The sequence below is a fragment of the Sminthopsis crassicaudata genome, chromosome 1, assembly GCF_048593235.1.
Source record: "Sminthopsis crassicaudata isolate SCR6 chromosome 1, ASM4859323v1, whole genome shotgun sequence".
Classification (NCBI taxonomy): Eukaryota; Metazoa; Chordata; class Mammalia; order Dasyuromorphia; family Dasyuridae; genus Sminthopsis; species Sminthopsis crassicaudata.
Window position 1 is genome coordinate 315,353,689 of NC_133617.1, and position 24,131 is coordinate 315,377,819.

The 24,131-nt window shown below is 30.9% G+C and overlaps 1 protein-coding gene across 1 annotated transcript in view; it reads left to right on the plus strand.

Moving 5' to 3' along the window:
* The window catches only part of CDH10 (cadherin 10), a 286,590-nt gene that overhangs the window by 183,382 nt on the left and 79,077 nt on the right, over nt 1–24,131 (plus strand). Inside the window, exons 3-5 of the mRNA XM_074279076.1 lie at nt 18,319–18,613; nt 20,162–20,281; nt 20,827–20,994. Of these exons, the coding sequence (XP_074135177.1) occupies nt 18,319–18,613; nt 20,162–20,281; nt 20,827–20,994 (583 nt within the window). The remainder of the gene's footprint in view (nt 1–18,318; nt 18,614–20,161; nt 20,282–20,826; nt 20,995–24,131) is intronic.

The window sequence follows — 24,131 nt, forward strand, 5'->3', positions numbered from 1 at the left end:
ATTGTTTGGTAGAATTCACCTGTAAATAAATCCATTAAGCCATGTAGATTTTTTTTTTTTTTTTAGGGATTTCCTTGATGGCTTGTTCAATTTGTTTTTCTAAAATGGGATTATTAATGTAATTTATTTCCTCTTCTAGTAATCTGGTAATTCAGTTAGATTATCAGGCTTGTTGGCATACAGTTGGACTCCTAATTGTTGCTTTAATTTCTTTTCATTGGTGATAAATTCACCAATTTCATTTTTGATTTTAGCAATTTGATTTTTTTCTTTCCTTTTTTCTAATCAATTTAACCAAGAGTTTCTCTTTTTTGTTTTGTTTTTTTCCCCTCCCTATAAAACTAAGTCTTAGTTTTATTAATTGGTCAATAGTTTTCTTAGTTCTAATTTTATTAATCTCTTCTTTGAATTTCAGAATTTCTAATTTGGTACTTAATTGGAAGTTTTTAATTTGGTCTTTTTCTAGCTTTTTTTTATTTGCATGCCCCTCTTTCTCTATTTTATCTATGTAAATATTTAGAGATATAAAATTTCTCCTAAAAATTGCTTTGGCTGCATCCCATAAGTTTTTGTATGTTATCTCATTAAGGTCCTTTTTTTTTTTTTTTTTTTTTTTTGCTGAGGCAATTAGGGTTAAGTAACTTGCCACGATCACACAGCTAGGAAGTGTTAAGTTTTTGAGGCCAGATATGAACAGCTTTAAATAAGATATATTTCTGTACCCAACTGAATAATTAAGTCATTCCTTCTTTGAGCCCAAACTTCAGACAATGCTTATCCCTATTCCTTCTTTCCCTCAATTGTAATGGGTCATTAGAGTCTCTTCATGTGGTATAAATTGTCCAGTTATACCTCCTCTTTCCTCTTCTCCCTGTATAGTTCTTTTCCACTCTTTAATATCTTTTATTTTATTTCATAGCACCACCATCCATTCACAGCCATAGTCCCCATCCATTTTTGCCCCTCTAACTGCTACAATAACAGATAATAACAGATACAGTTCTTAGGAATTACAGATATCATTGTCCTATTTTGGGATATAAACAGTTTAACCTTTAAATTTTATATATAGATATATAGCTATATATATATATATATATATATATATATATATATATTCCCCCTGTTTCTGTGCTTCTTTTGGGTTCTGCATTTAAAGATCAGATTTTCTGCGTAGTTCTGTTATTTTCATTTGACATGATTGAAAATCTCTTACTTTGCTGAAAATTCATCTCCCCTGAAAGATGATATTCAGTCTAAGTGGATAATTAACTTTTTGGTTGTAACCCCAGATTCTTCACTTTTTGGGGTATGATGTCCCAGGTCCTCCCATCATTTATTGTAGAAGCTGCCAGATCCTGGGTTTTTCCTAGTTACTTGAATTGTTTTTGTCTGTCAGCTTGTAGTATGTTTTACCTTTAGATTAGAGTTACGGACTTTGCAACATTCATTGGACTTTTCCTTTTGATAATTTTTTATGGAGGTGATGGATGGATTTTTCCATGACTATTTCACTCTCTGATTCTTGCATATCAGAACAATTTTTCTTGATGATCTCTTGAAGAATGCCATCCAGGCTCTGTTTTTGGTCATGACCTGTTTTATTTTTTTAGGGTTTAATTTCTTTAGTTTTTCCTCAGTGTTTCTCATTTGATTTTTGAATTCTTTTCTGAATCCTTCTATAAACTCTCTCTGGACATGAAGTCATTTCATTATAATTTTTGGGATAGAAGCTTTTTTTTTTTTTTTTTTTTCCCCACTGAAGTGTACTCCTTTGAATTCTGGTCTTCCCTGTTCCCATAATATGTTTCAGTGGTGGGGTTATTTCTTCTTTGCCAGTTCCTTTTTTTTTTTTTTTTTTTTAATAAGAGGTATTAGTATAAGCACCTCTAATAGTGGGATGGGGGGATGGTGCCTCAAACTTCCCTTCAGCTCTCTATTCTGACCAGTAACCCCAAACCAAGAGTTCCACCCTCCTGCAATTTCCCCACAGCCAGCAGTGCCCCTGTCCCCCATTGCTTCTGCACTCAGGAATGGGCTGGTTACTTCTCACCTAGGGTCATGTTTCAGCAGCAGAGTTGGACCCGGTGTTCCTAATGAGGTTAACTCTGTCTTCCTGGATTCAAATCCCTTGACAGTCTGGAGGTGAAAGTCTCTGTGGTTCCTGCTGAGGCTCCGGTCACAACCAGATAGCCTAAGAGATCCCCACTTGATGTTTCTGTACACCTAGCCTGTAGGCCTTTGCACTTCAGACAACTTAATTCCCAATCCTGGATCTTTCTTAGATCTTGTCAGATTGTATTAGGAGGACCATTGTCTCCACCTAGTCTTCTTGGTTTTTCACCAGTCTATGTTTGCACTGAGACACAAGTTTGTTGTATTTGTGGGAAAAATTGAGAGAGCTTGAAATTTCCCAACCTATTCTGTCATCTTCCTAGAATCTTCCCTTGGCCAATTGTATTTTTAAAGGAATTATTTTCTTGAGGCACTATTTTCCTTCCTTTTCTAAACTGTTGATTCTCTCCTTCATATCTCTTATTTCTTTCCTCATTTTCTTCTGCCTCTCTTATTTGATTCCAAAAATCCATTTTTAGCTCTTTCAAAGTTTTTGGGGGCTTGACAGCAACTAATATTCTCTTTAAGGATTTTCATATACTCATTTTGACAGTGTTGTCTTGATCTTCCCTATCAATATGTTAGAACTCATGGTGTAGATTCTCATTCTCTCTCTCTCTCTCTCTCTCTCTCTCTCTCTCTCTCTCTCTCTCTCTCTCTCTCTCTCTCTCTCTCTCTCTCTCTCCCTGTTCATGATTTTAAAATTTGAGCTCTGCTCCTGGGGCACAGGAGAAATTCTCCAAGTTTTCTTATATTGCAGAACATGGGTGGGATACTGCCTTTAAGTGCTTGGGCCTGATGTCCAGATGTTTTCCTCAATGTGCTGGGATGCCCCAACTAGTCATGCCTATTATTTCCTGGTTATCCAGGTCTGATAATTAGCTTACTTTTCTGAGCTGGGGCCTCACAGCTGCCTTGCTGTGTCACTCTTCTGCTGAGCCAGGACCAAAGGGTGTCAGTTGCTAAGACTAAGAATCTTTCTTGCTTGCCTGGACACTTTGTGCTAGGTACTGCTCCTCTTTCGCCCAAGTAGGACAGACCTTTCCCGAAGCTTTTGTAAGTTACCTTGAGCTGGAAATTGTTTCATTCCACTGTTCTGTAAAAAGCTATCAACTCAGAATCCACTTACAGATTTGATTTAATGTTGTTTTAAAGGAGAGCTCAGGCATCTTCTTTGCTTCTCTCTACCATCTATGATTTTCTTCTTTTTTTTTTTTAATAGGGAAAATAGTTTTTTTTTTTTTAATTTTGTTAAATTGCTTTATTTTTTTCTGGTCATATATGTATATTAACTTTTTAATATACATTTCATTATGCAGAGAAAAATCAGAACAAAAAGGAAAAATCACAAGACAGGAAAAAAAAACAAAAACAAAAACAGGAAACAAGATGTGAACATAGATTGTGTTGATTTACATTCAATCTCCATAATTCTTTTTCTGGATGCAGATGGCATTTTCTGTCCAAAGTCTATTAGGATTGTCTTGAACCACTGAGAAGAACCAAGTCTTTCTAGTTGATAATCACACAATCTTGCTGTTACTGTGTACAAAGTATTCCTGTTTCTGCTTGTTTTGCTCAGCTTCATTTCATGTAAAGCTTTCCAGACCTTTCTAAAATCAGTTTGTTCATTATTTTTAATAGAAGAATAATAGTCTATTACCTTCACATGTAACAAGTTATGTATCTACTGCCCAATTGATGGGCATCTAGTCATTTTCCATTTCTTTGCTACCACAAAAGAAATCTACAAACATTTTTGCAAATGTGGGTCCTTTCCCCTCCTTATGCCTTCCTTAGGATATAGAGCCTATAGTGGTACTACTTGGTTAAAGAGTAGGCACAGTTTTATAGCCTTATTGCGATGGTCCCAAATTGCTCTCGAGAATGGTTGTATTCTTTCACAACTCCACCAACAATGCATCAGTGTCCCAGTTTTCCTACCTTCCCTCCAACATTTTTTATTGTTTTGCAATTGTGTTATAATTCTTGGGTTTGTCTTGACTAGTAGATGCCAAAATATTTTATTTTGTTCAGTTTATTTTAAATGGAATTTCTCTTTCTATCTCTTACTGCTGGGTTTTGTCAGTAATATATAGAAATGCTGATGATTTGTGTGAATTTATTTTACATCCTGCAACTTTGCTAAAGCTGTTAATGGTTTCAAATAGGATGATTTTCTAGGATTTTCTAAGTATAATATCATTTAGCATTTGATTGTGAATATTTTATTTTCTAATATATGGTCAATTTTTGTTTAGGTGCCATGTACTGCTGAAAAAAGTATATTCCTTTAAAATCATCATTCATTTTTTTCTCTGGAAGCCTGTTATATTTAACTTTATCCTATTTACTTTCTCTTTTTCTTTATTGTTTATTTTGTGATTGAATAGGTTTATTTCTGTGAGGGGAAAGTTGAAATCCTCAATCATATAGTTTTACTATCCATTTCCTCCTATAATTAATTTAACTTCTCCTTTGGAAATCTGCATGCTATATTATTTGGTAATATAAGTTTAGTATTCATGGGACTTCATTGTTTCATTGTCTTTATTACCTTTTAGCAAGATATGGTTCTATTGTCTCTTTTAATTACATCTATTTTTGCCTTTTTTTTCCTTTTCTTTTCTTTTTTTTCTTTTTTTTTTTTTTGGTCTGAAATCATGATTGTTACCAATTTAAAAAAAAATTCAGCTGCAGCATAATAGATTCTTTTTTAACCTTTTCCTTTACTGGTGTGTGTCTGTCTGTTTTAATGGTGTTGCTTGTAAATAACATACTGAAGGATTCTAGTAATTAGTCCCCTCTGTTTTCCATTTGCTTTATGGATGGATTCATCTCATTCATATTCAGAATTATGCTTTTATTATGTATTTTCCTTTATCTTATTATCTCTTATTTTTCTCTGTTTCTCTCTTTCCATTTCTCCATCTGTCTCTCTTTCTCTTTCTCCCTCATACTGCTCATTTTACTCTATCTCTCTTCACCAGCATTTTCTTCTAACTACCACTTACCTTAATCCACCCTTCCTTTTACCATTACCTGTTGTTGCCCTCTCTTTTTCTACTTCCCTATAGTTTAAAATAGATTAAAATAACTAACTGAGGGTGTGTGTTATTCCCTCAATGAGCCCAATCTAATGAGAATAAAATTCAAGTGATGCTCGCCTCCACTGTAATAGAACTTTCAGATCTCTTTATGAGATAATTTACTGCATTCTTTCTTTTCCATTCCTTCTCACCCAGTGCAATCTCCTTTCTCATACCTTGTGGGTTTTTTTGTTTTGTTTTGTTTTGTTTTCATCTCATCTCATCAAAATCAAGGTACATTGGCCTGTTACACTGAGGTCTCTGGGGCTGCTTACTTGTTAATGGCTACAAGCTTACAGCTGGCCAACAGTTCAGGGACCCTGAAGCATTCAATGCTGATTTGTGCTGGGGCAAGGAAGTTCCTGTTGGGTTTGCCTGGACATTTTCTCTGGTGGTCTTTAATCTCTTTTTAGCTGAAAAAGAGACCTTTCCTAGAGTCCTTCTAAGTTGTTTTGGCCTGGAAAATTGTTTCACCCCTCCTTTTATATGTTATGCTACTGAAGAATTCATTTTGAGATTTAATTTAAAGTTGTTTGCATGGAAATTTGAGAGACTCAAATAAGTTCCCAGCTTTTTTTCCTATCATCTTCTTCCCTCGATTTCAGCTTTTCAGTTTTATTAATATATAATTGCACAATATAATTCCTAATAATTGTTTTAGTTTTATTTTTAAGAGTCTACATTTATCCTGTTCATCTATAATGGTAGTAATCTGGTTGTTTTCTTTTTTTTTTTTTTTTAATTACATTAAACCAAGGTTTATTTATTTTCTTTCCCCCATAAAACTATATTTATTAATTTATTAATTAATTCATTTTAAAAATTCCTATTCTTTAAATATCTCTTTGATTTTCAGGATTTTCATTCTGTTGATTAATAAGGGATTTTAATTTTTTCCAGAATTTTTTAGTTGCACATCTCCTCTACTAATTTGTTCTTTCTCAATTTTATTGTGGCAGAATCGTAGTTTATACATTCCCCTCATCCCCTCAAGTACTCTTTTTGCTGCATCTCACAAATTTCTAAATATCTCATTTTGGTAATTCAAGTTAATAAATGAATGATTTTGTTCTTTTTTTTATTAATTTTATAATTATAACATTTTTTGACAGTACATATGCATAGATAATTTTTTACAACATTATCCCTTGTACTCCCTTCTGTTCCGATTTTTTCCCCTCCTTCCCTCCACCCCCTCCCATGGCAGGCATTGCCATGCATATTAAATATCTTATAGTATATGCTAGGTACAAGATATATGTGCAGAACCGAATTTTGTTGTTGTTGTTGATGCAAAGGAAAAATTGGATTTGGAAGGTAAAAATAATCTGGGGAGAAAAACAAAAAAATGCTAACAGTTTACACTCATTTCCCAGTGTTACTTTTCTGGGTATAGCTGATTCTGTCCATCATTGATCAATTGGAATTGGATTAGCTCTTCTCTATGTTGAAGATATCCACTTCCATCAGAATACATCCTCATACAGTATCATTGTTGAAGTATATAATGACCTCCTAGTTCTGCTCGTTTCACTCAGCATCAGTTGATGTAATTCTCTCCAAGTCTCTCTTTATTCCTCCTGTTGGTCATTTCTTACAGAACAATAATATTCCATAACATTCATATACCATAATTTACCCAACCATTCTCCAATTGATGGACATCCATTCATCTTCCAGTTTCTAGCCACTACAAAAAAGGCTGCCACAAACATTTTGGCACATGCAGGTCCCTTTCCCTTCTTTAGTATTTCCTTGGGATATAAGCCCAGTAGTAGCACTGCTGGATCAAAGAGTATACACAGTTTGATAACTTTTTGGGCATAATTCCAGATTGCTCTCCAGAATGATTGGATTCTTTCACAACTCCACCAACAGTGCATCAGTGTCCCAGTTTTTCCACATCCCCTCCAACATTCACCATTATTTGTTCCTGTCATCTTAGCCAATCTGAGAGGTATGTAGTGGTATCTCAGAGTTGTCTTAATTTGCATTTCTCTGATCAATAGTGATTTGGAACCCTCTTTCATATGAGTGGAAATAGTTTCAATTTCATCATCTGAAAATTGTCTGTTCATATCCTTTGACCATTTATCAATTGGAGAATGGCTTGATTTCTTATAAATTAGAGTCAATTCTCTGTATATTTTGGAGATGAGACCTTTATCAGAACCTTTAACTGTAAAAATGTTTTCCCAATTTGTTTCTTACCTTATCTTGTTTGCGTTAGTTTTGTTTGTACATTGTAGATTTTGTTCTTTGACCTACTCATTTTTTAGTAGAAAATTATGTAGTTCTCAGTTAATTTTAATGTATACTCCCATGATACATCATTTAATTTTTTTTATTGCTTTATAGTCTTAAAATAGTGTCTTCAATATTTCTGTGTTTTTTTCCTGCACTTAGTTATAAGGTAATTATTCCCTAATATATGATCTTTTTTGTGAATTTGCCATATATAACTGATGAAAGATGCACTCCTTTCTGTCCCCATATTGTTTTCTCCTGAAAACAACATTTTTTAAAACTTCTTCTTCTCCTTTATTTCCTTGTTATTTGTTTTATGGTTACATGTATCTAGTTAGTGAAGAAATTTGAGAATCTTCAATAAGATAGGTTTACTCTCCATTTCTTTTTGTAATTCATTTTATTTTCCCTTTAATAATTTGGATGCTTTTCCATTTGGTGCACATGTATTTAGTATTGCTATTACTTCATTGTCTGTATTGTCTGTCATGTCTTTTAGCAAGATGTAGATTCATTTCTTATCAGTTTTAATTATATCTATTTGGGGTCATATATTTGACCCTGTCTTTTTTATTTCAGTTGATACATGTGTGTCTTTTTGTCCCAAGCATGCTTCTTATAAAGTAAGGAAAAAAACAAACAAAGAAACAAACAAGTAAATAATAACAATAATAATAATAAACAACAACAAAAATACTGTTCTATTGTGGTTTTTAGTCCGTTCTTTAACTGCTTCCAATTTATGGCCAAGTTTGGTCTATTCACAATTACTAACTAAGCATTTTTCTCTATCCTATTTTCTTCTGTTGATCTTTAACTCCTTTTAATCCTGTTACTCCTCTAAAGTCTGTTTTGCCTCTAATCATGATTTATTTTATCTGCCCTCCTTCTTATCAACCCCTCCCTATCACCCCTTTCTCCTCTTAGTTCCCTTTTGAATAAAACAGATTTCTATTTCCAATTGAGTGTGCATGTGTTTGTATATGAGTACACATACATATATCCATACCTACACATGTGTGTGTGTATATATATATATATATATATATATATGACATATATATATATATATTTATATGTATATGTGTATCTTCTTTGAAAAAAATTAGATATGAGTGAGATACACACATTGTCCACCTCCCCCAAACTATTTCTTCTCTAAAAGTGCTGTTTTACAAAATTTATTTTTTCTTTCCCTTATTTCTTCTCCCATGCCATTCCTCCTTTTACTCTATACATTTTTAATATCATAGCAACATAACCAACTTACTTATGTCCCCTCTTTCTATGTAAAATCTTTCTCTGTTTAATCCTTTCATTTATCTAATAATAATAAAATTCTTAAAAGTTGCACTATTATCTTTCCATATTGAAAGGTAAGCAGTTTTATCTTATTTCCTCCCTTATAATTTTTCTTTCATGTTTATATTTTTATGTATCTCTTGTGTTTTTTTTTAATTTAAAAATCATATTTTCTATTCAGCTCTGGTCTTTTGATCAGTAATGCTTAAAAGTATTCCACTTATTTAAATGTCCATTAGTAGCCTTTTGAAGAACTATATCAACCAGATCTCAACCAATATAAGATCCTCATCTCCACCCACTGCACATCTCTTTTTCCTCATTGCAACATTTGTTAGTGGAAACCCTCCACACACACCTCTAAAAAAAGATCCCCATTTGCTTTCCTTCTTTGTAATCTTCCCCTTCTCATCCTCATTTATTCTTCTAGAGACCTTTTCTTTCTTAAACAGTAGAAACTCTTTCCCCGTAATGCTACCCTTGATTTGACCACTGCACACTATTCAAAGCCTCACTCAGTTCTCTGTATTATCTGAATTCTTTGCCCTTTTTATGTATGCTACAATGTTGTAATGTGGTCCAACAAAAGCAGTGTTGACCTATAAGGAGGTTGTTACCATATTTGGTCCATAAAATTCTGTGTTCTCATCTTCATTGTTATCTTTATCAGTTTTGTACTTTCATTTGTTTCTTTATGTATATTTTGGAAGAAGTATCCTTCTGGTGTCTCTGTTGTCTTTCTGTTATTTTCTTTGATTTTGTTTAAATTTTTTTCTTCATATTTGATCATCTATTCTTTGTCCTATATCTGTCTACTAATCTTTCTCTCTGTCATCATTTATTTATATATAGTGGGTATGGAAAAGCAGTCTTATAAATCTATCATGTACTCATGTATGTAAGTATAAAAATATCTTCTATCTAGATTATGGTTATCTATATATATAGATTATGGGTGAAGAATACAATTACTCATGAGAATTACATATGCATAAAAATGTATACAAATACAAATATGTGTATACATACAGATATTTATATGATGAGAAAGTCACTCTGTGACTTTGTGTAGTGAGCTTATTGTTTAGGAATAAATGTGATCTCAATTATAGAAACATTGGGAGACCATTTGCTGTACTGCAGTAGTGTTTAAGTGAGTGGTAACTTAAAGGACTGAATTAAGTTTAAATGCTTTTCAAAATAAACTTGTTTACTAGCCAGGAGGGATTTACTAGTAGTTCAGAAAATTTGTAGTGGGCTATATAAACTACTTCAAAGGTCTAAAAATACTGCCCAAAAAATTAAAGAATTTTATTTTTCATTTGGCCCATTCAATTTTGCCTTCTGGGTACAAAAAGGACCCTTGTGGTAGAAAAGTCTTCATCCAAATTTGCCACATAAGGGAATGTGCAGAACCATCTGCCCTAAATGATCTGTTTTTCATAGATAATTTACCCTAACATTTTAAAATGATTTATGTGATCTAATTTGCAGCATTGGTCTAAACTAAATTATCAATTAAAAAATAAATAAATAAACACACAAATCTAAAAGCAGTGAAAAAAATGTTTTGAGGTGGCATATATACTTTCTCTGTCCTGTCCTATACCATGATTTTAAAAAGTACAAATATTTTGTTTCTCATTCAATTTTTACCTATCTCATTTATCACCCCTCCCCAAGCTTCTACTCCCTTCCTCCTAAAACCACACAATAGCAATAAAATAACAGTGTGTGGGTGTGAGTGTGTATTCAGCTTGAAAGTTGGCTTTAAAGTGATTAAAGGGTAAGAATCATTTCCACTTACCTCCTTTTTTTGATGCAAATTTCATATTACTAGACTTAATATTTTACTTTCTGAAACAATTAAAGAAGAATGTTAATGTTGATATGATGGGGATAGCATTATTTATGCCACACACTATAGATTATTTCTTGACAAATATAGACACAGCCCAGCTGCCACATAGGAAAATCCCACATAAAGTCATCATCACAAGATAATGCATGCACTAAACTTTTCATATATATTTTAAAAAGATTCAACTCATAGAAATTCTGAATGTCTGTTTTGTACACTTTTTTTCTCTTTGATTAATAGTACCATTCAAAGGATGCTCATAAATTTCAAACTTATTTATGATTTCTCCATATGTGCTCTTGAAATAGAATCAAATGCTCACATACCATAAAGGAATATAATGATATGAATGATCATAATATATATCACAAATATATATATATTATATATATAATCACCTCAAGATTGTTGTCATAACAACAATAATAATAAATGCCTTTCATTTCTATAGTGCTTTAAAGTTTGCAGGATACATCAAAGATATTCTCATTTCATCCTTAAAATAATATTAGGAGATAGGTGCTATTATTTTTCTCATTTTATAAAAGAAGGAAATGATTTTTTTTAAATGATTAAATAACTTGCCCAGTCATACATTCAGTGTCTAAGGCAGTATTTGAACTGAGTTCTTCCTGATTCTAGGTCCATGCTCTATTTTAAAATGACAAATAAACATATTTCTATGTGTTTTGTAAACTAGCTGGATATTTCATTCAAAGAAGTAAGAAAACAAGAGAAACTTGAGTTTATTATATGCCCCTTGGTAGGTATTTCTTTTGTACTTTGATGCCCAAACTTAACCTACTTCTTTAAAAAGTCATTTAGAAATGTTTAGTGAAAATCACAATGAGCTACAAGTAAGAACACAAATATTCAGGTCTCAGAATTGTCACTATATTAGTCTTAAAGTCATTATCTTAATTGATCCTCATAATAAATTTTATACATAAAGAAACAGAGGACCAGGAAAATTGTTAAATTTCAATGGTCAAACAATTAGTGTCAGAGGTGGATTTGAAATTAGGTCTTGATGAATTCTAAATTATTTTTATGAACTTGGTCTTCTCTATGACTCATCTTTTTAGCTATAAAATTAGAGGATTAGTCTAGATTCAAGGTTCCTCCCAGTTATAACATTCTGAGAATTAGGTATAGATAAAAATGAATTATTGCAAAGAATCCTATAGAGATCCACATCTTTCAAAAATATAAAGTCTTTTCTAAATACATGGATGTTTTATATGTCTTAAAATCATTTAGTGCATTTCTTTAATAGTTATGTATAATATTGGTTAAGGTTAAACCTCCAAATATTGAAGACCAACAAGTACTAAGAAAACTAAATTTTAAAAAAGTATAGTGCAATACCAGTTGTTCTATTTTCCTTAATTGTCATGTATCTTGCCATGTCCTTTATCTGCATAGTGAATTTACAATGAACACAGCAGGTTGTGAATTTTTAATAGGCCCTCTTCAAGGAAAGAAAAGGTCAGCATTAACATAAAATTCTTCTTAAAGATTTGTGGCACAAATGTTTCACAGCAGAGAACAGGTGTTTGCTGAAAAACTAAAACCTGCCACTACCATGATAATGTAGCAAAAATTCTCTGCATTAAATAAAATTAGCACTTTTATGCAACAGAATATCAATATCAATTCAAATCATTGTAAATCAAAAATGACTGTTTTATCAATGTGAAGCTTGCTTGGCATACAATATGTGCTGGAACTTCTCATAATTAAAAAGGGGGGGAGCAAAACAGCAAAAAAGAATATGTGTCAAGAAAGTATTAGTGAACTTTGAAAAATGAAATAACAATTCAGCATCTGCAACTAAATAGAAAAAAAAAAAAAGTTCTTATTTTTTTAACCACAATTTCCTGAATTTTAGAGAGATAGAAAGGAAAAGGAGGCAAAATTAGGAAGTCCGAAAGGCAATTAAAAATAACTATAGAAATAAGGAAAGAAAGAAGTGCAGGGAAGGCAAAATATTGTATAAAGAAAAAAAAGTAAAGAAGTCAAATGGAAAGTGAAAAAAAAAATAAAGAAAAACAATTGGGTAAAGCTTGAGGAGAACTTCAAAAGCATGGTTTCCAACAAGGGAGAGTAAAGGTATGACTTTTTACAAAGGTAATATTATTTCCTTTCTTAGTACCTTCTGTAACTGCTTAGAAATCAGTACCAATAGGCTTGAATTGCAGTTCCTCCATTTCAAGTAATATAAGTCCCTTTTATGTCCTATCAGTTTCAACCAAGATAAGGAGCTTTTGGGGCTTAATTGGGATAGCCAATCGCCTCCAGAAATTTCTGTTTCCCCTCAGGGTCAACTCATTATAGCAGCTGCAGGTTCAAGACTAGTCCAGACACTGGCTTAATTTGAAAAGGTTGTTCCTTCATTTGATACTATCCCATCTCAGCTGATGAAAACTGCTTCATTCAGATAATGCAGGGATTTCTAATATAGTCTAATAAAATTCAAAGTAGCATAGCTATTTCTCTCTAGACACTCCTTTGTGGTTTTTCTTCCATTGTTGGAAAAAAAGCATAAAGATGTTATTACTTTGTCATAGTAAGAGAAAATACCCTATTTTATTTTTTTCAAAGTATTAGTAATGCAAACTAACAAAGGCTCAGCTAGAATGAATCTAATTTCTTCTCAGGAAAACTATAGTGTTCTTTGGTTTTGTTTTTTGTATTTATGTGACAGAAACTTTTACTTGCTATATGGAGACTTTTCTAGTAAAAATTCAAACTATACAAAAACAAAACAAACTATAAAGAAAGAAAAATATAATTCATCTTATTTTGATAGACAGGAGCTCAATTAGATCAAATACAAAAAGAGGAACATCATTATAGGAGTGACACAATTTTGAGGACATTGAGAGAACAATTCCAAAATATCTGAAAAGGAAAAAAATAACATGATTAAAAAATCTGATGTTAGTATCAACACATCAACCTCAAACAAAAACAACTAAGAGAAGATAAATATTTATAAGTGTGACAACTTTCTTCTAAGTGTATCAATAATGTAAGAATATTATATACATGCAACAAGGAAATACTTTCTAAAAGTAAGAGCAATACTCTGGATTTTTTTTATAACATTGTACATTGCATTACATCTTCATGGTCATATTCTAGTGTACAAGATCATACTGTATGTTGTATTTCTTGTTAAAAAATATTTGTTGGAAACAAATTAACTTAGTATTTAACTTATGTATTTGATGTGGGTGGAGTTGGAATTGAATAGAAAATCTTCAATTGAACAGGGTGTTTCTGTAAGAAATGCAAATGCAAAAAAAATTAAGTCTGTTTCCACTTTTTATGTAGAAAAGTCAAAAAATGATAAAAAGGAAAATAAAATCATTGCAATCATATTCTATATGCTATAACCATATCATGCAATATATATATATGTATATATATACATATATGTATATATATATATATTGTGAAACTCAGTGGAACTGTGGTAGAACTGTGGAAAATGAAAAAATACATACCATTGATGGAACTTCAAATGAGTCTAATCATTCTGGAAAAAAAAAAATTATACAAAATCAACATGAAAAGTTCATATATAATGAAACTATGCTTAATTTATGGTGACAAAAACAGCACAAAAATGGGGAAAAAAATTAATACCCATCCATTGACTTTTGTTTTAAAATATAACATCTATATTATGAAATAAATTATCTTGAGAATTTTTATAAATTAATGAAAAATGAAATGAATGAGAAACAGCTTACAAAATAACAGCAATGTAAAAAACCCAAATCTTTGAGAGTTGTAAAAATTATTATCAATAAAATATTCACTCAAAATCCCGAGGAGCCAATGACAAAACATGCTATCCTAGACCAAGATGATGGGTTTTTGGTGTAGAATGAGACGTAAATATTTTTTGCATACAGTCATTGAGGGAATGTGTTTTGCTTAACAATGCATTTTTTTTTTCAAGGAATGTATTTTTTTCCCCAGATTGGTGGGAGCTCAGGGGAGATAGTATTTTGTCTTGTTTTAGCTTGGGTTTTTGGGTTATCATTTTTAAATAGAGCTAGGTAGGGATGGTATTTTAAATGTGGAAGGTTGAATATACTTTCAGATTAGGTCACTTTTTTTTTTTCTGCTTGATTTTGTTGCAAGAGATCTCCCATAAAATAGAGATAATTTGTTAATATTTGTAATTTAAAAACAAAACATTAATAAAACTTTAAAATAGATTTCATTTGGTATATTACCAAATTGTCATTGTCATAATATTGTCATAATAAAGAAAAATCGCTATTTTTTTAATATCTGTAAGAAAAAGGTGAGGAAGATTACCTTTATTTTGAAGAGACCCTGTTTGCTGAAATTATGAGAGTAGATTAAGGAATACCTCAGACTGGGTAAGCACAATTTAAGATCTGTATTATTTGAGAAGAATACCTACTATTAATTAAATCAAAGATCCCTTGCATAAAGCAGCTGTTTTGCTTTACTATTTCATTCTCTTGGATAATACCAAGACCTAGTTCTTTCTTATAAAACATATAATTTACTTTCCTCTTTTTTATAGCCTTCCAAGTACAATGCTTATATTAAAAATGAAATAATCTGGCTTCTCTTGGTAATTACAATATAAATGAGGAGGTTGATGATGATGATGATGATGATGATGATGATGATGATGATGATGATGATGGTAATATTATATTCATGTTAGTATTTAGTTAGGCATACTGTGAAGAATAATTTTTTTCATTTGTAAAATTTCCTTAACATTTTATTTTTATGCAATATGTATTATGGAAAACCTTTCTGAGATTTTTATTTATATTATCTTATTAACAGCATTAATCTTTACTCTTACCAACCTACTATCTGAATGAAATAGAAATACTCTTTTTGAGAACTGTAATTACAAACAGGTATTTTTTATCTCTTCTACAATTCATTTATTCATTTATCTACAATACAGCTGAATGAAACAAAAATCTATTTAGTTGAAAAAAAAAAAGATTTCTCATTTCTTCAAATCACACACACACATATATACAACCTGATTTTTTTTATTCATTTATTCAACATGTATGATGCTTAAATTATTTTTGTAAATAGGCCTAATCATGCCAAACTCCTATTTTAAAAACTCCAGAGGCTGTTCTAAATCCTCAAAGATCAAATATAAAATTATTTAACGTTTAACATCCTTCATTACTTCCATCTCCTCTACCTTTCCAATATTCTTAAACCTTTTCTTTTACCTCAAATATGTATTCTATTATCCCAGTGACGCCAGCCTTCTTGTTGTTCTATAAACAAAACTCCCCATCTCCACACTCTTGGCATTTTCAGTGACTCTATTTTTTTCCTCATTTTTGCCTCCTGACATTCCCTGAGCTCAAGGTCCAGTTAAAATCACACCTTCTAGTCTAGAGTATTTCCCAAATCTTAATTTCAGTGGCTTCTATCTCTTTATTATTTCCAATTCATCTTGAATATAGATTATCTTGCACATAGCTAGTTTGTACATAATTGCTTTATTTTAAATCTTTGTATTCCCAGCACTGAGAAGAGTTCTTGATGCATAGGTGCTTTAAGATGTTTATTATCTATCTTTGGGAGCAGAATAAAATAATTCTTTATTCACTTAGGATGACTTTCCTGAAATGTTTGAAAGCTATGAAATATTTGAAGACTTTCCACTAAGGCTTCTTTTCTCCCTTTTAAACATCCCATTTCCTTCATGAAATGTCTTATGGGTTTTTTCCCATGGTTCCTGATAGTTTTCATTGCTCTGTTGGTATTTTATAGCTTGTTAATGTCTTTTGAAGAATGTGAAATTCCAAGTTACACACAATGTTCCATAAGAAGTAAGGAAGAATGGTACAGGTAAATAATTAATGAAGCATAATATTTCAGTAGTTATTGTTTTGACTGTAGGGTAGGGGTAGAGGTGGTTTCCGGGCCATTCTGCTTGAGATAGTATGATGCATTGAATAAAGCACTGGTTGCTTTGATCTAAAAAAACATTCATACCAATGTTATATCTTATGCTTAGTAGTGTCATGACAGTTTGGAAATCATTTTTCTTCCCTGTGCTTTGACAAGCATTTTAGGGATGCAGAAATATATTTTTTCAGATCATCTTTATACTATTTACCACCTACATGTCAGGGATTTAGAATGCCTTCATTGTTTCCACTGAGTAGAATATCATATTGAGTTAGAAACATAATAATTTTTGAAATATTTATTTATCTCAATTCCACTAAATTTTCCATTATTTCTTTAGCTAGCCATATTATTATTTTATGATGTTTCCCTGGAAGCTATTCCATCTTTACTATAATCATAAGTCCATTCTTTTCTTTTAAAATAACAAACCTTCAAGTAGAACACAACTTATACTTCTTCACTTTAATTTTTTTTAAAATTCTATATCAATTGAACAGACATGTCCATGAAATTAAGTAGCTTTTATTTAAAATGAAAGAGATGTAAAGAGGATCACCTAATAAAATCTACAGCCAGAATTTTGGCTCCAAACTAATTTTCTCTCTTGAAAGTTCATGCCTATTAATCTTTAGGAATTAATAGAAAATGTCTTATTTTTATGTCTCTTATTGTTTTGGGGAATTTTTGATTCCTTGCATATTTCAGTATAGATAAACCTGAAAATATCTCTATAAAATACCCACATAATAATATTCAGTTCCTACTATCCAGGTAACTATAACAAATTATGCTATCCAATTTATAACTGTTTTTAAAACCTGCAGTTTTTTCTCTTGTCTGTTTAATATCCAATAGTATTCTCAAAATTAATTTTACAAAATTTATGATCACTTCTTAAACTTTCCACTAAAAGATGCTACCACAACTATTGAATCCTTCTTTTTACCACTTAAACATTTTCTAAATAATCTGACAATTCTGAGAATCAATCATTTTTGAGGTGAATTGGTTAGGTTATTTTTTGTCCTCCATAGGGTCTAACACAGTATTCAACATTCTGTAGATTGTTAATACTAACTGGTAAATAGATAAAAGAAGAAATCTTCATAGAATTTTATAATAGGCTATTTTGTATGCTTATTAATAGGAAATGAGGGAAGGAGAGGGAATAGAAATATTTCTAGTTTAGTATTCTTATTTCAAGTGCCAGGAAAATAGTTTTTTTTTTTTCCTGAAAGTTATTGCTTCAGTTATCAGTTCCTAAGAAAGTTAAATCAATTTTTATTTTTTCCAGGAAATTATGCACCAATAACATATGTTTCTTTGTATTAGCAGTTTTGCTTGTTGGGGTTTTTTTGTGTCCTGTATGCAAATCTTTTGATTAAATTGTAAGATTCTTGAAGATAAAAACTGGTATTTTATGCTTCCTTTGAAGCATAATAGTACATGTAATTGAATGGATTGCCTAGGAACCATTGTGACATTGAAGCAACATATGACATATGTGTTAAAATCATGTGTGTATATATATGCATATTTATATATATATATTTATTTTTTTGCCCTAGAAGTTTAGTTTTTCTTGCTTCAGCTCTATGAAATCGAGGATCTTTACCTGGATCCTCCTATTCTTATGTGCATGCAGTGCTATCTAATTAAACAATCATTTCTTGGAATTTCAGAAAACAACAAAAGCAACTTAATGGTGAACTTTCTTTTGATTTTCTTTTTAAAATTTATTTCTTCTAGCTTCACTCAGATCAAGATAAGGGAGATGGATCACTGAAATATATTTTATCTGGAGATGGAGCAGGAACTCTTTTTATTATTGATGAAAAAACAGGTGACATTCATGCCACTAGGAGAATTGATAGGGAAGAAAAGGCCTTTTATACCCTTCGTGCTCAGGCTATTAACAGAAGAACTTTGAGACCAGTGGAACCTGAATCTGAATTTGTCATCAAAATACATGACATCAATGACAATGAACCAACATTTCCAGAGGAAATCTATACTGCCAGTGTTCCTGAAATGTCTGTTGTAGGTGAGTGTGCTTTTTATGTTTGTAAAACATTTATGTAAAATAGTATTGTTTTTAAAAAAAAGTTATTGAATAAAATTTGATGATAAAATAATGTCATCATTCTAAGACAAATATTTCATTTTTTGTTACTGAAGAATGAGAAAATGATCAAAACTATTTATTATTTGAAAATGAATTATGTTTATGGAAGTTTTTTTTCTTTGCTTGATTTGAAGACAAATATGTTGCAATCTTTATAGAACTTTGTCATAGATGATAAGGCAATTATTGTATAGTTAACTCTTTTGTCAAATCATAGTCCCAATACTTTGTCATTGATACATGGAAACATGCCTGATGTAATAAAAGTGTAATAAAATGATGATGCAGTATATTTCTTGAAAAATTTACTTGAGTTAATTAGATATTTGCGAACATAGGTCTTGCTCTAGTATATAGTTTAAAACAGCGTTATGTAACACATTTTATAGTGGAGGTGAATAAAATGCATTAAGCATCTTAGACTAGTTTTTAATTGTTTTTGACCCTTGAAGTTAGACATACACTCAGAACTATGGATGAACTAGATGAGATTTAGAGATGCTGTACGAAAAAGATAAAACGAAAAAGGAAAAAAAAGAGATTATTAGAGATTTAAGTTTGCACGTTTAAAAAAGTTAGGAACTTCATTACCAACAACTGTATAGACCCCAAAAATTAGAGATTCTTTATGTGCATCAGTGGAAGAGAAAAATCTCAACTGTATCATACAAATTCTATACTAATTTATTTCCCTCAATATGCCAGTGAATGTTACATAATCTGAGACAGATATATGGAAAACATTTTCCCACCATGAAATGCATTTAAGCTTGTAATCAAATATTTTAAATTTTCAATTTGCATTGCTTTAAGTTAACTTATGAAATGCATAGAAACTTCAAAAGTTACAAAATCTTACGGATGAAAAGTATTTAAGAGAGTGTGTACTTGTACTTGTACTTGTTCTGAACAAGAATATGTTGTAACATACCCAATAAAATTTCAAGCTATCTTCCTTAAAGACTTTATTTTATAATAAACTCTCTAACCTACTGTTCCTGTTACACTGTAGTATATTTTATATTACTAGAAATTTTCCTTGCATCAAGTGTAAATTTGCCCCTGAGTATGGGGAAATTAATACATGTTGGAAATGATAAAAGCAGGATTTGAACACAGTGTATTTCTTCTTGGTTTAGTACTCTTCTCAGCACACAGTACTGCCATTGCTCTTTAAAATGAACCATAAATCTGATTTAAAAGAAATAGATGCAATTCTGCATTAGACTTGATATATTCTTGAAAAAAAAATTCCTTTAGAAGAAACCAATTGCAATTTTTTTCTTGTGAGATGATGTCATTGGGCAGCTAAATAAATAAAATGCTATTTTTACCAAATTGCCAAGTAGAGATTTATTTAAAAGGTCATTATGAAAGGCCCAAACATTTTAAATGTTGAATAAAAGATAGAGTTTTTGCTCCTCCTTCTGGTGTTATGCTGAACAAAACTGAATTTGTATACTGTAGGTACTTCTGTGGTGCAAGTCACAGCTACAGATGCTGATGACCCTTCCTATGGGAACAGTGCCAGAGTCATTTACAGCATACTCCAAGGACAACCATATTTCTCCGTGGAGCCTGAAACAGGTCAGAAACAGAGCTATGCTTTTTCATTTATTATATAATCTTCATGATCTTTATATGGAGGAAAAGAAAATGAAAGAACAAGAACCAAAAACCAGTTGGAACAGTTTCAAAGGGCATTTAGTACAGTGAATTAATCCTCCAAGTTAAATAATTATTAGAGCTGTATAAATTAATAAATATATAGATCCATATGTATTTTGCTTAAATAGATGTAAAACTGAATTATGAAAAGAGTTGATTATAATATTTGTAAAATCCTTCGCAAACCTTAAAGAGCTATAGAAATGTTAATATTTATTATCCTAATCAATGGTATATTTAATGATAAAGTAGAAAATGGTTTGATATAAATAATTTTCATTGAATTGGTTTTGAATTTTCTATACTATGAAAAGTAGCCTTTTATGTTTTTAATTTATCTTTATGCTGTAGAAATACAAATTCTAGCAGAAAATAAAATGAATGCCATATTGTAGAAATATACATATATTGGGCATGCAAATAACAAAATAGCAAATATTTTTGTTCTTTTTTTGTTATTAAAGGCATCATCAGGACTGCTCTGCCAAACATGAATAGAGAAAACAGGGAGCAATATCAAGTTGTTATCCAGGCAAAAGACATGGGCGGCCAGATGGGTGGATTATCAGGGACTACTACGGTGAACATTACGCTGACTGATGTTAATGACAATCCACCTCGATTCTCCCAGAGTAAGCTGCCTTTAATAGTCCTGCACTATAAATGCTTTCAAATGAAAGAATTAAGAAATCCCCATCTGGTTTAATTTAAGGAAAATCTAGATTATGGGGTACTAGTGAACAAAAAGCTTATGTACTGATTTATCCACTGCTATTAAACTAGAAAATTAAATGTTAGAGCCTTGTTTCATTCAGAAAATAGCTTTGTGAGATGCAGTCTAATAAATATACTGTAATTTTTAGAATTATTTGTGAGACTAGACTTGCACTCTAAGAGACCCAATTCTTTCATTTATTGAAGAGCAATTTATTTTTCCTTAGGAAATAAATCAGGTCATAATTTTTCAGAAAAGGGAAAGAAAAAAATATTTTCTACTTATTAATTAAAGAAGGCCCTAACTGTAGGTACACATATCTTAAGGGAAATATATTTTGATACAGTAAAAACGGTGTGCTTGAAATAGTTGATAAAAAAAAAAGAATGAAACATCCAAGTATAATCTGAATTTTATTTTATAACTCTATTTCTTGACAAATTTATCAAAATAGTTTTAAGTTTTGTTAGGTATTGGAGGGTGGAAGGAGATAGAAAGGACTACCTTATCTTTAGCCTCAATAACTTCTATTATATGATAGACAATTTGTGTTACAAGATGAGAAAGAAAAAATACTAGTACTCAATTTGGTATAATTTTCCTAATATTTTAACTTACTCGGTGAGTGTGCATGATTTAGTGGTATTTCATACCATGACAAGAAGTCCTTATCAAGAATCTAGAGGAAATTCACTTGCTGGACTAAATAACTGTGAGAAATTCATAGAAAAAATGAAAAAAAAAAAAAAAAAAGTAAAGACCTGGACTACCTTCAGTCTGCATTTATGGAAATGCTGATATGGAAAGATTTGAAATGATGAATTAATAAATTCATTGAAGTTACTTGTTTAATCTTCTTTAAATAGATTCTAGTACTCACCAAAACTTCCTTTTAATTAGTATATATTGCTGACTAAAGAATATTTCTTTTTAAAGAGTGTTTCTAATGTAATTATTAATTACAGATAAAGTTCTTTTAAGTGACCACTTTCACAGGGGTCTTGGCACTATATTTCAGGACTAAGAACATTTACATCTTCTTAATTGGGAATCATAAAATTAATGTTAAGTACATTTTTTAAAAATTAGCATACATAAGTATAACTATGTTTATCATTCACCTACTTCTCTAATTAACTCAACCACAATTATTTAAATTTCATCCTTGCTTTGATATGTTACTCTCATTTAAATTTATATATTTACAATTATTTGTGTTGGATAGAGATATAAGGCTTATTTTATTTGGTAATCCAACTACTGTTCAGATTTGTTCATGACATCTCTCTTGCCAAGGTTTTGTTGGTCTAGCAATGTCATTAGATGTGGAAAATAAATTAGAGAACTCCAAATAATGTTGCACAAATATTTTCTTAGTCCTTAATCCTTTTCAATTTCACTCAATTGTCAGTAGCCTGTGAACAGAGTGGGCGATGCAAAGAAGGTTCTGTATTTTGTACCTAATTTATTCTTAAACATTTAAGTATAGACTTATTTTAAACTTAAAAGATATTATCTTAGGCATGAAATGTATTTTCAATAGCAATGTTCTCATACTTCTTATAGAATTAGATTTTATTTACCACTTACAGATAAGTAGTATGAAGCCAGTTCATGTATAACTAAACCAGCTACTCTGAAAATGAGCAGATAAGACTATGCAAAACAAGCCTGATTCGATAACAGATTAAAAAGAAAGGAATTCAAAACAAAGTTTCATTGTGTCTTTTTCATAACTGCTTTATTTATTGTTGCAGTCTTTATTTTTCACTTTTGGAAATAGAGCCAATTTGTGTATTTATCTCAGTAATTAGGGGAACAAAACAAAATGAAGCATTAGATTAAACTACTTTCAGAATAACAGAGAACATAATTTCAGCTTCAACTATAGAAACCAAACCCAGATTTAATGTTTTCTTAGCACTTTAATTTTTCTTATATGTCAGGGTATAAAGTGTCATAGGTCATAATTGAGTAATAAATTTGAACTTGTCAACAATAGAAATAACCACAATATTTATACTAATAATATCAATAATAATTTGTATATTGTTTTCACAACTTTCAAGGGAATTCATATAGATTCTCTTTCATATAGATTAAGCATATAGATGCTCAATATTCATGTAAAGAGAGCAGAGCATAAAATTTATAAAGAAATAAATGCTGAGGCAGCTGGATGTTGCAGTGAATAGATCACCAGCTCTGAAGTCAGGAGGACCTGAGTTCAAATTTAGCCTCAGACACTTAACACTTCCTAGCTTTGTGATTCTTGGCAAGTCACTTAACCCCAATTTCAACCAATGTTGAAAAACATTAATTATCCTTCCAATTTTAATTTTACTCCACTTGAGTTAAAAGTAATAAAAATAAAGCCCAAATCATTATATTCACTATTTTTCTGCCATTATAGGGTGCTTCCACATCTTGCATTATCAAATAAATTAGCATACTTGAAATTTTTTAATGTACTGAATAACTCTACAGTTAAATAAATTGTTCCTATGATGTGCATTTATATAAACATTGATATAAAATTATTAGAAGTATTAATTTCTACTATATATGACTGCAATTTCTAAATGTTTTTTTCACAAATATTATTTCATTTAATTTTCAGTTTAAAAATGTTTGCAAGAGGTCAATTATAATTGATTTTTTTCCCAAAACCTGGTGTCTTCAAAAGGTCAAGTCACTTAGAGAAGTATCACAGAGGAAACATAAGCTGGACCAATCCAATGACCTCTCTATTCCAAATCCTCTAACAGACTACTATTCTCAATCTGTGGTAAAGCCTTCCAAACTCAAATTGGACAAATCAAACACAGTGAAACACATATTACCTTGCAATCAATATCATGATATCAATGATCCTCTTTGAACAGGAAGGCTGAATAACCACCATCACAACAATAATACCTAAATCACAGGGTTATTATGGGGATCCAATGAGATAGCAACAACAAAACCATTATTTAATATCAAAATGTTATATAAATCTTAGCTATTATTATCACTATCATTATATTTAAAAGCTTGTTGACTTAGTGGATG